The following is a 14,535-nucleotide window of genomic DNA, read 5'->3' as shown; positions in this document are numbered from 1 at the left end:
TACTCTTCACTCCCCTATTCATTTTTTTTCCCATTTCTTATTTTGCAGCTAAGAATCATTGACTTGTTGAACATACATGGTTTGTTTGCTTTTCAATCTGGAGTCATATTAATATGATGAGAATTCACCTTCTAATTTTTCTTGTCTAACTTACATATACTCATTTTTTTTCCTTTAAGAAATAGGGAAACTAATGATGTTTATGTTGTTTCACAATGTTATAGCTGATCTTGAGAAACAGGAATTATCTTAGTTAAGAGTAACTGAAGCCTAAGTAGGCCCCAGTTACTCACTTATTGATTTGTGTATTAAAAATATGCTCTCCTAATATCTACAGGATATTGAATATCTATTATATTCTTGTCCTAATGGTAGGCATTTTATACTCACTATTTCTAAATATTAAATCAATTCTATAACATAGATGTTAGTATCCCCTTCTTTAAGGTGAGGAAATCATGACTCAGAAACATTAAATAACTTATCTAAACTGTGCAGCTCAGAACTGGCTAATAAGTGGCAGAAACAGATTTCAAGTCAAATTCTGTCTGAATCCAAGCCTCTTCTCCATCCAATAAGCCATATTAATTAGAATGTTATGTGGTTGCCCTTCACAAAAAAGAGATTCTAGGTTATCATGAATCAAATATAAATTAATACCCAGAGCCAAAATTTCCACATTTTCCAGAATATATTTTACTTTGATTTAGAAAATATGTGAACATAAGTCCCCTCCATCAAAAAGTTTAGACCACCGTGGATCTCTTTAAATCTGAAAAGGAACCATTGAAGTCGTCGAGAATATAAAGTGGAGCCCCTTTTTGTTAGAGCTTTGATGGTCTTGGAAGAGCCGAGCCATGTCACTGTGCCTGTAGGGGGACTGCAACAGAAGCCCTCTGGTCACTAGCCAGAGCCAAGAGGAGCCTTCGGAGCACAGGAGCGATTCCAAAATGTATTCTCAGGAAGAAAAAAATCCTGAAAATTATTGTACATAATATGATCATCATACCTATCTGACCAGGGTGATGTTGGTATTGTGTGTGAGGTGAGCTCTTCTGAGAGAGGAAAGCCAAGTCTGGGGATTAGACTTGGGGGAGAGTGGCATGTAGAATGGGAAGGGGTGATGCAGAAGATGGTAGGAATTGTTTGCTTGACATTTTTCTCGTGAAAATAAGTATGAATGGAAATGTATACCTATCAAATACATCATGTATATTTACATAGATGCCCTTGGATCCATTCAACCAACACATGTAGATTGTTTATTGTCTGCCAGGTGGTGTGAAATCGGCACATAGATAAATGACAGCTCCCTGTTCTTGATTTGCTGAGGTCTCATGTGGGGAACAGATATGTGACCAAATAGTTAAAATATTCACTGATTTATGTTATGATCAAAGTAAGGACTGAGTTTGGTCTCTTCATGGCTGCTCAGGTCAGGGAAGTCTTTGCCAAGGAAGTTATGTTTGGACAGAATTTTGTAGGATGAAATGAGTTTACGGTTTTTTTACGCTTGAGAACATGGTGAACCAGCAAGAACTGCTGTCTTCTTCTCATGAACTTACAAAATGCAAGAGTTTTCTATGGGAGGAAAAGAAAAGAAAGCCAGAAATATGCTGTCTACAAAAGCCATACTTAAATGGATATGAAGAGTAAGAGTGAAAATAAAGGGATAGAAAAATATCTATTAGGCAAATGTTAACTGAACAAAATCTTTTATACTAATTTTGAGACAAAAACAAACAAACATTCTAAGAGATAAAGAAAGATATTAAATTCTAGTAAGAAGAAAAGGAGTTTGCCAGGTGCAAAGAGTGGAAGGGCATTCTGGATTATAAGCATAGTGTGTGCAAAGGCATGGAAGAATGAGGGGTTTATGTGAGTGATGCCAACAAATTGTTCCTGAAGTTTGAAAAACAAAGTAATGGATTAAGTTCCTCAGTTAGCATGTGGTCAGAACATGAATGGTCTTAGCAGCCACAGGTCTGTCCTTGGCACTGAAATAAGACCCCTGAATTAGAAAAGACCCCTTACCCATGGGATGGATGATAAAACTTACTGATGTAGGCAATTCCAAATGTTTGCACTTTAATTATACACCATTGCTATATGTATTTTTGGTCATTCAAAAAATAAGTGCTTGGATGCTTGCTACTTCTTTAATTTGGTAGTTGGTGGGTACCCAACTAGATGGTTTATAAAGTTAGAATTTAGTTTTTAAACATAAAAAAAGATGTTGCTATTTTCAGGGGCAAGCATCCCAGCATTCTCTTGATTTACTCTGCTGATAGGTAGTGGTTTGGTATGGTTAAGTATCAACTCAACCTTTGTGGCAAAAAATGATGTTTCTGGGTTGATTGCTTGATGTCTACTGTTATTAGCATCTGGAAATCAGTCTTATCATAGCTCTCAAATGTAATATTCATCCAGATGCTACATGTAACTCCTAATTTTTGGTGACCAGAATCCCATCTATTTCCAAGAGGATAAATATTAAAGGTGTGACTGAAAGGAGGAAACCTACTTGTAGAATAAAATTAAAATTGGAGTCTTATCAAATAGCATAGATCATAATGCTAATTTTATATAACTGGAATTCTATCAGAATTTTAATTTTCATAGCCCTATAGCCAAAAGTAATGTTTTGTCTTAAAACTAAGATTTCTATTAAGTATTTGGTCTCATAAATGCCCTGTACACACATAGTTCAGTAAACATAGCACAGGTTAGTCAAGGTTGGTTTGGATTTCAAAGTCAGTGTCATTATAAAGAACATGATGCTTCATTAGTGTGAATCATTACATGCCATTTAAGGCAAAAGCAAAGGGTTCTGGTTGATGTATACTGGTATCTATCTATATTCAGGTATATTAGTACATGCACTAATGTGAAATAATTTTCCTTGTGAAATAATGATTTTAGAGTCACAGAAATACTATAATATATCGAAAGTGTAAAAAATATTGTAAGTTTCTCAAGTGCCTTTTGGAGGGAAAGAAGGTTGAATCTGAAGCTAGAATACGTTTCTTTCAGAATTTTGTGTCACGATGGTGTAATCAGTGGAACTCACCAGTAAAATTGAACATGTGCTCACTAGCCAAAGCATTTGGTAACCAGTTCTCTGAAAACTCTGCCATCACTTCAGTTACTAGATCTAGTACTATAAAGTAGAGCTACAAATGCATTTTTATATTAATTTCTTAGAACCAATATCTTTAAGATGTTTTTCTTTACATGAAAGATATTGGAATACTTTGTTCACTCAAATTGTACTAGATGATGTTCGCATTAAGGAATCCATGTAAGATCATTTCTGTGACAGTATGCTATCTGACTTTTTCACTGGTTATTCTATCCTGTGAGACAGCAATAATACAAGGAAAAGAAATGCAAAAAATGAAAATGAATTAAGTTCAACTCAATTTAAACAAAATATTTGTTTTCCAGATATGTACTTTTCTTTTTAAAATTGTGATGCATTATTTATCTGAAGATATGTGTTGCAATTTAAATAATAAGATACTATGGTAAACTGAATAAAAATGAAATATTAGATGTTGAAAATTATAGTAGTGACTTGCTCCAGATCATTAGTCACTTCATAAGATCTTCTGGAGAAGGAATCACTTATTTATTGCAAAAATATTTATCTAATGGCTTCTATGTGCAGGACATTATAATAAGCTCTGATGATTTAACAAAAACAAAATTCTTCTAATTTGTTGAATGAAGCATCTAAAACTGTAGGTAAGCAACTCAGTGTTTAATCAATTAATAAAATCTCTAAACTTTATTCAGTTACTTGGAAAAATAAACAAGTAACAGTTTTCAAGTAGTTTAGCAATCATGAATTAAAGGTCCATAGAATATTTTATAGTTAGTATTTTTTTATTAAGTTATCATTGATATACACTCTTATGAAGATTTCACAAGAAAAACAATGTGATTACTACATTCACCATATTATCATGTCCCCCCATACCCCATTGCAGTCACTGTCCATCAGTGTAGTAAGATGCCACAGAGTCACTATTTGCCTTCTCTGTGCTATGCAGTTTCCCCCATGATCCCCTCCACACCATGTGAACTAATCATAATACCCCTCAGTCCCCTCTTCTCTCCCTCCACAATCGCCCTCCCTCACCCCTTCCCTTTGGTAACCACTAGTCGCTTCTTGGAGTCTGTGAGTCTGCTGCTGTTTTGTTCCTTCACTTTTGCTTCATTGTTACACTCCACAATGAGGGAAATCATTTGGTACTTGTTTTTCTCTTCCTGGCTTATATCACTGAGCATAATACCCTCTAGATCCATCCATGTTGTTGCAAATGGTAGGATTAGTTTCTTATGGCTGACTGGTATTCCATTGTGTATATGTACCACCTGTTCTTTATCCATTAATCTACTGATAGACCCTCAGGTTGCTTCCATATCTTGGCTATTGCAAATAGTGCTGAAATAAACACAGGGGTATATATGTCTTTTTAAATCTGAGATCTTGCTTTATTTGGGTAAATTCCTAGGAGTGCAATTCCCAGATCAAATGGTATTTCTATTTTTAGTTTTTTGAGGAACCTCCATATTGCTTTCCACAATGGTTGAACTAGTTTACATTCCCACCAGCAGTGTAGGAGGGTTCCCCTTTCTCCGCATCCTTGCCAGCATTTGTTGTTCCTAGTCTTTTCTATGTTGGCCATCCTAACTGGTGTGAGGTGATATCTCATTATGGTTTTAATTTGCATTTCCCTGATAATTAGTGATGTGAAGCATCTTTTCATGTGTCAGTTTGCCATCTGCATTTCTTCTTTGGAGAAGTGTCTGTTCAGATCCTCTGCCTATTTTTTAATAGGGTTGTTTGCTTTTTGGGTGTTTAGGTGTGTGAGTTCTTTATATATTCTGGATGTTAACCCTTTGTCAGATATGTTGTTTACAAATATATTCTCCCATACTCTAGGATGCCTGTTTTTTCTGCTGATTTTGTTTTATTATTATTATTACTGTAATAACAGCTACCATTTATTGAATGCTTATTTGCTAGCTATGATTTGATACTCAATAATCCTCATAACAACTCTCCAAGTTTATTATTTTGAATATGTGGCTATAAATTAAAACTCTAAGAATATTGAAATTAAATCTAGAGTTAGAGAATTTCTGGCCAAACTATACAGTAATTGTCTTTATTTATCCTAAAACTAAAAATTCTACCAAACTAGAAGCTGTGTCATTCTTGTATACATTTTTATTTTTAGGGTATGCACTGTGGTCATGAAATAGTTCAATATATATTCATAGGAAAAACAAATTTCCCTTGATTCTACCAAAAGACCATTACATTTTGTCCCTCTAATTACAGAACGATGATGCATGATCATATTGCTTTCTCCTCCTGGGCTGGCTGCTCTGAGCTCTGCATAGAAGGGCTGATGTGCAATTGGCAAGTACTCAGAAAAATAGAACCTAGAATAATGTGGCTTAGTGGAGGAAAGGAGTGCACACATGCCTGTTATCTTAAGTGTAAAATCCTGGTCTCATCTGTAAGCTAGAGGATACTTTGCTGGACAATGTTCCTCTTTATTATACCTTGACTATTAATGGTCTTAAGTTTAATTACTTTTATTTTGAAAAATTGTTCTCTAATAATACTGGCTGTAACTCTGGGAGGAGGGGATTCTTTGCCCAGGGCAAATTCTCCATGAATTCAGTGAGACTGAAGAAAGGCAAGGGCAAGATGGGAATGAAAGGGTTTGTTCTCAGGGCTGTCTCACTGGCAGCTCTCTCCGGCACCACTGGGAACCCACTCTCACATGGCTCCCAAGCTCTCTGTCCATCCCCGCTCTGAGCACTGCCTCCTGTGGATTTTCTTGCTCTCTCCCTCTTGCTCTCCCTGCTTGGACCCCAGTCTGCTTGGCTCTGTTCCCACACATGGGGTGGAACTCTGTGATGGGTCCTCTGTGACTGGTGGGCACCCTCCCAATTACGTACTGGGAGCAGAGGGGAGGAGAGAATGGGTACTTCCTCTTCACTGCCCCACTGGACTGGCAATCCAGTAACTGATCAGAGGTTCTGCCACTGGTAAACATCCCATAAATATGCAAACACGCTCTTATTATATACACAAAGGGTGTATTAAGGCCAGGTGGGAATCCTGGTCAGAAAGTTCCATTTTCCCCACACTGGCTAGTACTGGTCATCAGAGAAACTTGAAAGTCTTATAAAATACAGATTCCCCACCAGAGATTCTGATTTAGTAGTTATGGAGTAGGGCCCAAGGAATTACATTTCTAACAAGTTCCCAGGTGACCTCTGTAATCCCCTAAATAAACATGGATCAACACATCCTATTTGAAGGGAAAAGTTAAGGAAGAAATTATTTTCAATGTAATCAAGGCCAATGATTCTAAAGTTTTTGTTGATGTTGTTTTGTTTGCATATAAATCAATTTCCCCAAAATTTTATTACTGATGTTTTTCTCTTGGGTCTTGGCAAGATTTCCTTATCTGAAGACCATTTAGTAACCAACTAGGTTGTTTTAGTGGAAAGAAATCACTTGTATATTGAGTGTGCACCATTTAATAGGGTAGAAAATTCTGATAATTAATTGACTTAGTTCAAAATAGAAATTAGTACCCTGTACCTTGCCTCTCATTTTCCTGTTCTCTGGGGATCCATGGAAACCAAGTCTATTGTCTGCAGGCAAATGTATATAACTTTATTTCTGTGACAATAGTTTGAGAATTGTGAGGATAAGAGAAGATGTAACATGAGTAAGGGAGTGAGTAGAGGTGTTTCAGATATTGGTGAGTAACTTGTTGCTTTCCTATAAAGCACAACTCAGTATTTCAGCAAAGAGTTTTATATCTTCCTCTGTCTATATTACAGATTCATAGGATTTGGTACTACTGTGCTTGATTACAGATGAGCAGATTTTATATTACTGCAGTGGAATAAATCAGGTTACACTGCCTTAGTTAGCTTTTCCAATAGTCTTCAGTCATCAACTAAGACTGATTTGAGCAAATGTCATTGTGAGTTAGGGGATCTGAGAGTGTGTCTGGAAATATTTTGATTCCATATTGATTTCTTTATACTGTTTTTTTGATTTGCCCCATACCTAAATAAAAAGAATAGGAATGACATTTTGCATTAGGATTAGATGTGTATTCCTATTACCTTTTAAATTGGGAACCTTTTATTTTGAATTGTTATTTTTTACTTTTTATTTGAATGAATGTAAAATATAATATTTAGATCAATTTCCAAAATGTTTATTAATTGAATTAATATTTTCTACACTGAGATTTTTTTAAACTGCCTATCTAGCCTGACATTTGTACTTACTTGTTATGGTTTTTAGAATATAAAATTTTATCCTTTTTTTCCAAGTCAGTAAAATTGGTTTTATATAAGCTCCAAAAAGAAACCTAATCACATTTCTTTACTGACATTGTTACAATGATGTCAGTAAAAAAGTGAAAAGAATTAAGTCAATATTCTTAATATTGAAGTTCTTGAAGAATGGAACAATGGTAATTAGTATACTGGTAGTGGTTTTAATGATGATTATTTCTCCTCCCAGAAACAAGTGCTATCTATTTTATGATGTGTCCAATGTCTTTTCACTATAAACTAAGTTTTCATTATAAGAGTTGAGAGACAAGAGTGCTAATGGAAAAAAAAAACACTGAAAGAATGCAGGGATAAAATGTAAATAAATCTTAAGTTAAATAATGTGGCCAAAATGAAGAGGACACATTACTTATACTATTTTATGTGGCATGCCCTTTCCTGGAAACTCTGAGAAACAGGATAATTACTAACTCACTCTTTTGGAGTTTTATTTTATTTTTTATGATTATAAAAGCTTGGAGGCTGTTTTTGTAAATTGTGGTTTGAGGATATAATTTAAACTTAAAACAACAAAAGAGGTATACTATGTCAGTACTGGGATCTTGTGATCCCTCTTACGTGTTTATCACTAGTTTTGTGATATGTGAACAGACTATCATATATTCTGTTCAGAACCACTCTAAAGGAATTAGACAGTGGATCCATTTTTCATCAGTAGATAGTACTAAAATTTATTCTGAGTATTTCAGATAATTACTTGCATCACTTAGTAAAGAACAAGATAGCAGGAGTTAAGAATGCGAGAGCTAAATGTACTCGGTTAGGAATCACCTGTTAGAGACTAAGCTAGTTTCTTTAATCATTACTCCAAACAACCTTTGCAACCTTCAGCAAGTCTCTGCATTCTTCATGTGTAAAATAGGGAGATTGTTTGTACTAGATGAGTGGATTTCAATTATTTTTTCTTAATGTAAGAAGTCATTCTTCCAAAAAAATCTTAAATACCCAAATATAAATAGATAAAAGTGAGACTGCTCAGGTTGGGAGAAGAACCTCTTCTCCCAGAGCACTGTGAGCCAGCTTCCAGGCACTCAGGCACCCTGAGGGGGGGGGGGGGGAGAGAGTCTGAACACCACTGTAGACAATCTCTAAATTTCCCCCTAGGTCTAAAATGCTATGGTCTGTTATGTCATCCTTGAGTAAATTGCAGGTCCATAGTATTTCCATCCCTTGAAGCTTATACACCAATTTGTTAATTGAGTGGAAGTTTACTTGTAATATCAGATGGAATTAAATAGTTTTTGCCACTGACAAGAACATAAAATTTTCTGTTTAGCTTAAGTCAAGTGTGCTTTGGAATAACATCTTTCTAAAAATCTTGTGATTTGTCTGTCCAAATACTATTTCACAAGAAGTAGGAGTTAATCTATGGAAAGAGGAAGGTTCAGTGCCATTTCCTTAAGCAGTGGGTTATCTACCTAATGATGGAACATATTTCCTCCTTTCCACTCTACATCCCTGCGTTCCCTTTCCCTCCACACACACACACACACACACACACACACACACACACACACACACACACTCTCTCTCTCTCTCTCTCTCTCTCTCTCTCTCTCTCTCTCTCTCTCTCTCCTCTCTCTCTCTGTGATTAACTGAGATCCCTCCTCCATCTGATTGTACTGGGAACCTTGAAACACTTTGCTTTTTCCCTTTCCTTCTCTGTTGCTACTAATGCCTTAGAAATTACTTTTTCCTTGCTGATCTGGTTTAGAAAAGGGAAGAATAGCTACTATGACCGGTGGATTATCACTTTTGGGTTTGCTGTTGGGAGTAACTGAATGTTATGAACCAATTTGTGATGCCGAATGTATTTCTCATATAGAAATGATATTATAAGGGTTCACCAGAGACAACAGAAATTCGAGTACTATGTACTATTGTTCATTTACTTTACAGGTGAATTCTACAATGTGTATTGCTCTGGGACCTAATAGAAATAGAAATGATAACTAATAGAAATGATTTTTCTATATAAAAGTGAGGTCTGTATTTCAGGCAACCAATTGAGATGAATGTACAACACTAATAGCTGGGGACCAACCATAGTTATTGATTGATCTACAGGTGCATATTTTCAGTAATTCTGCACATTCCATAAGAAATCTCCAATACTTCCTTTTCCTTTTGCAGGTAAATTGAATTTAGTCTGAGAGGCTAAAATAGAGGGAAATTTTTTCAGGTCTAAGCTCTGTTTTATTTTGTTTTGTTTTAGATTTAGGTATAATAGAAACTGGATGCAATAAAACTGATAGGCCCAATTGCCTTATGTAAATAGCAAATAACAAATCAAGCCAGTCCTTCATATTTTATTCTAGGGTGTGCTTGTTTTTGAAACTACCTCTACTAAATCTCCTGTCAGTCTTGAAACTAGAAGGCAGAAAAGCTTCTAGTGCTACAGCCAACTGCAGTGTAGCCAGAGAAACAGGCAACAAAAATAGAACACCAGGATTGCTGTGCGTGGGTGAGGCAGAAACCACATTATGAGCAAAAGCTTCCAGTATTATTTTAGAACCAATACAGAGCTCTGCACTTCTCTCCTTTCTCTTCCAAAAACACATACTACAAAAATAAAATGAAATGAAATGTATGTGCATTTGCCCTGTTAGAATTATGATTAATTTTTTCCCTTTCCTTTCTTTGGAAGCAAATCGCCAGTATTGGAAACACAGTGTGTAAAGCAAACTTGGAGGGAGGAAAGAGTTAATTGTTTTTAAGGCCCTGCAATAGAGAATTATGGTTTGAAAGATAGAAGCTGGACAGCTGGGTTTGCTGGGGTATTTTTAAATGCATTAATGCAGGCTCCAATCACTCGGCCATGCTTGACCTATTTTTGGCTCAGGCCGACCATTGTTCTATTTCTGTGCCTGTGGGCCATGCCTTTGTTGATTCATATGCAAATGGTTATCACTAGCTTTAGCCAACTTGAGCTGAGAGACCAGAAAGGGGGAAGAGACACACACTAGCAGATAGGAAGGCACCAGCTGAAGCCACTTGCAGGACTCAGGGTTCTTACACCGAAACTCTAGCAGCCTGAGGAACTAAACAGCCAGGTTTAATTGGTTTCTGTTTCTCCTGGGTAGAGTTAATATTTTTCTACTTATTCTGACAAAGCAATAACCCCGAAGCACATTCCTATTTCCCACCTGCTTTTAGTTTCCGGGATAACCTAAACTCCAGAGAGCCATAGCATCCACTCGGTCCTTTCTGCTTTGTACACAGGTTGGTAACATAGGAAGTGTCCAAGTCTTTTTAAAAAGCTTATGTCCATCTCAACAGAAAGGAAATCACTGTGGAAGCTGCTGTCTGCTGCTTCTCCTCCGGAGGAGAGGAGGGACCAACCAGGGTAGCTCCTGGGGCCCCTGCACTGAGCAGCAATGAATCTTTTATGTAGCTGAAGTGCGAGTGATTGGAGTATGCTGCAAACAATTTACGAGAGTGACTCGTGTTTTTCCTCAGATGGGGTGGCTGGACGAGAGCAGCTCTTGGCTCAGCAGAGAATGCACAGTATGATCAGCTCAGGTAAGCTCCTCTTTCATAACTGGATCATTTTATGTGGGAGAGGGGGCAGCCTTGGGAAACGTGGGTAAGAAAAGCACCTCTCCTAAGGATTTACTGCTTTTTGGTGTTGATGTTGCTATTTTCTTGGTGCGTCTGTAGGGTTTAACTTAGATCCCTTCCATTACTGTTCCTGTGCATATTCAGTGTGTTTAGGGAAGGCTGCTTCTGAATGAAATCGCGAAGCTTCTGATGAAGGATGGGACTAAGATAAGTAAAATGTACTTGGTGTTCTGCCTGACTATGCAACTAGAAAAAAAGGAGATCTGTATTGATTGTGAGTGTATTCAAACGGGGCTTTAAAGATCAGGTAAGTTTGTACTGGGGCTTCAGTTTAATTGAAGCCTCCACTAGCCCCATGATTTTATATTTCCAGTGTGCATACAAAAGCATATCTATTTATAAACCTACCTTCGGAAATGTGTTTGCTACCGGAGTTATGAAGGTGTTTTAATGTGGCTTTTTTTCTCATCAGCCCAAAATGAAACTATTCAGGATGAAATAAAATTATTATCAGCAGATGGTTTTTCTTCAAAAACATATGGGGAGTCTAGCATTGTCAGGCAGATGCGGTGGCAGAACACCGCTCAGGGTGTTATGTGCAGGTGCCGCGTCTTCAAGAATAACAGTTACAGATTCCAGTTTCTAGTTTCTCCCTGTATGTGCTTGTGCCTACAAGGAGTTGTGCTGATGGGAGATGAAGCTTGTCAGCTTTATCACTTTCTGTTTGCTGAAGAGCAGTCTCTCCAGGCAAATATCACCTCTTTGTAATTGTTTCTTTTCATATTCATTTCCAATAGCTAGTTCATAAAGCTTGGGGGACTTTCTGTTTTGGTCCTTTTCTGAATGCTTCTATCTAAATTGGCTTAAAGTTTCCCGTTACATCTTCTAAGTTTCTATATGGGTTTAATCCTAATTGTAGATGACCTCCTAGATTTCCATGATAAGAATGCAACATAAAAGAGCATTTATGTTGATGCAGCTAGATGTGAAAGAAATATTCCACAGGTTGGCATGATGTCTGTTTCGTGATAACACCTTGCTATCTACAGATCTCTGAAGCAGATTTTCTTTAAACCTTGGTTGGTTTAGGATGAGTTTAAGATCCTTCTGTTGACCCAGTTTTTTCATGGAATCATGTAATTTGCTGTGTTTACTCTTAAGTGCGTAATTTTGTTGTGTTTACTCTTAAGTGACAGAAATTATATGAATTCATAGTGTCTGCTTATCTAAAGCAACTGGACCAGAATTTCAGTGCAGTTTATTATCTTCTTGGATGTAAAGTTCACAAGAGCTCGAGGAGGGGGTCTGCTGGTGTATCTCTGATCAAACTGGTCACTTAGCATTTTGTTTTTTGAATATGGATGCACTCTTTTGAAATAACTATTCTAGATATCTACTCAGTACTACACTTGATCCTTTTGGGCCTCTCACCTCTGTGTTGCAAGTTTAATCTTTCTTTCATTTGGTAGAAACAAAGCTCTGAGTTCCAAGCTGATGTTGGATCTTGCTACAGGTGTTTGCAAGTTTCACTGTTTCTCAGTGTTTTTGATAATTGTATGTAACTTCACTTCGACTTCATTTAATTGTCGTTTTCCTGACATTTAATGATTTTTATACAAAGCAACAATGTTTTCAAGCAGGGAAGTGCTTGAGACTATCTGGGTTACAGGAAGCAACATTTAGGCAATAGTAGCTACTGAATGAAAATTGATGTCGATTGACAGCAACTCCAAAACCTGGCTGGTATGAATAAGGAAACTCTAAGTTCTATTTATTTTTAAAAGTTGAGAAATAAAAGCGTTCACATCCTTCCTACCATGTTGTGTAACATTTGATTTTGTGTAATATAAGAAGTGCTTACGTTTAATCCCTCAGTCCTTATTGTGTAACCCTGAGGCACTGGCTCTCAAACTTGGAGTCACCAGGAGTCTTTTACAAAAACTGGTGTCTGAGTTCCACCTTCAGAGTTTCTGATTTAATTGGTATGGGAAAGAGCCATGTTCCAGACAATTATCATGTGCTGCAAACTAAGTATCCCTGCTGTAAGGGTAGGGGGAAGTGATGGCGATGGTGCTGAACCATTTAAGTAGGGTCACCACTTGAAGTTAATTGCTAGATTAGGGGTGCGGTTGTCTTAATTTAGGTACAAATCCTGTTCCATTCCTTTGGACCAGTGGTATGAGTGTGGTAGACAGACTTAGAAATGGATGGAGTCTTTGGATCTGAAAGAGAGAAAAGATCTATGGTGGCAGCGCAGCGTGGCAGAGAGAGCACTGTTCTAGGTGTCAAGAGCTTGGGGTCATAGCAAGAGCTCTGCTGCCAGCCAGTTATGTAACTGCTTTGTTCATCTGTTAACTGACAAAGAATGATGTCCTCCTGCTTATTGCTTGGTACTTAAGTGAAGTTCAAATGCAATAACATGTCATTCAAGTGTGTACTATTATTTTACTATTTTTAGTGAATGAACTTGGGTACCTAGCTCTTCCTTACCATGCCCTAGATGAATTAGATTTTTATGTCACATGGGAAAATTATTTTTTGTTTGGATAATAAGTTTTTTTTAGTTATCTTATACATCAGCACTTTTTGGGTTTCCCTGGTCTAATAAGAATTAAATCGTTTCCTTGAATAAATTGTGACTAAATCAGAGTAGTTAGTGCCTGTGTATGTGTGTGCGTGTGTGTTTTGTTAAATGCCTCATTCCATAATAATTAAAGGCAAAGAAGTTGCAGAATATGGAATTGAATGGTGGAACACCAATGGCCGATTTCTTGGAACTGTTCAGAAAAGCTTTGCTGTGTTGTGAACTATTGTTTTAGAGTTCTCATTTGTTATTTTAGATATATTGGATACTATGCATTTACATAAATGGTTTTTCTTCAGAGCTCTTTATATATTGTTGAACTACAAGTGTTTCGTATCATTCCATTTTTCCTAACATTGACCAGCTAGGCTAGACATCTAAGGTGGAACTAGCTTCTACAGTGTAGTCCACTATTGTCTTAGTTAAAAATCTACGTAGTCTTGGAATTCAGTTATGAGTGGCACATTTCGCCAGGTCAATCTCCACTTTTGTGGCTTGTGTGGGCCAACGTAAGTGATAACTGTGGCAGAAACTGCAACGTGTGCAAATATTGACTCAGGTCACTCCACAGTAGCTGACAGAATTCGGGGTGTCTCCTGGAGCCAGGCATGCTGCTTAACACATTGGACAGAGGACCTCTCTGGACAATATTGGGATGATTATCATGAAATAATTTCTTAGAGTTTGTACAGAGTGAATGTAAAAATACATTTATAGTGAGGAAAATTCTTATTTTCACTATGTATTCTTATTTTAGAATATGAAAGAAAAAACATTTAAATCTAAATTCTGCATTTCTTTTATGGAAAATGTGTCTTACCCTTTCAGGATCCTTTTTTTCCTTGGTGTGTATTGTCTAGGGAGAAGAAACATTTTAGATTCAGTAGTCATTTACGTCTACTTGGAAAGCAGAATCTAATTATGAAAATGTAAGTCTGTGAAATGCTCCTGTCATGTCAAGAATTATTTCTGGTATTCCCCAT

At 36.8% G+C, this 14,535-nt stretch overlaps 1 protein-coding gene across 9 annotated transcripts in view; it reads left to right on the top strand.

The window, feature by feature from the left end:
* Positions 1–14,535, top strand: part of HDAC9 (histone deacetylase 9) — a 938,800-nt gene that overhangs the window by 380,965 nt on the left and 543,300 nt on the right. For all 9 annotated transcript variants that reach the window (XM_073238726.1, XM_073238727.1, XM_073238728.1 and 6 more), the window contains exon 4: positions 10,867–10,929. In XM_073238726.1, coding sequence (XP_073094827.1) covers positions 10,867–10,929 — 63 coding nt within the window. The remainder of the gene's footprint in view (positions 1–10,866; positions 10,930–14,535) is intronic.

The sequence above is a fragment of the Manis javanica genome, chromosome 6 (genome assembly GCF_040802235.1).
Source record: "Manis javanica isolate MJ-LG chromosome 6, MJ_LKY, whole genome shotgun sequence".
In the NCBI taxonomy this organism is placed as follows: Eukaryota; Metazoa; Chordata; class Mammalia; order Pholidota; family Manidae; genus Manis; species Manis javanica.
Note: the sequence above shows the minus strand (reverse complement) of the source record. Positions and strands in the feature narration are given on the sequence as shown.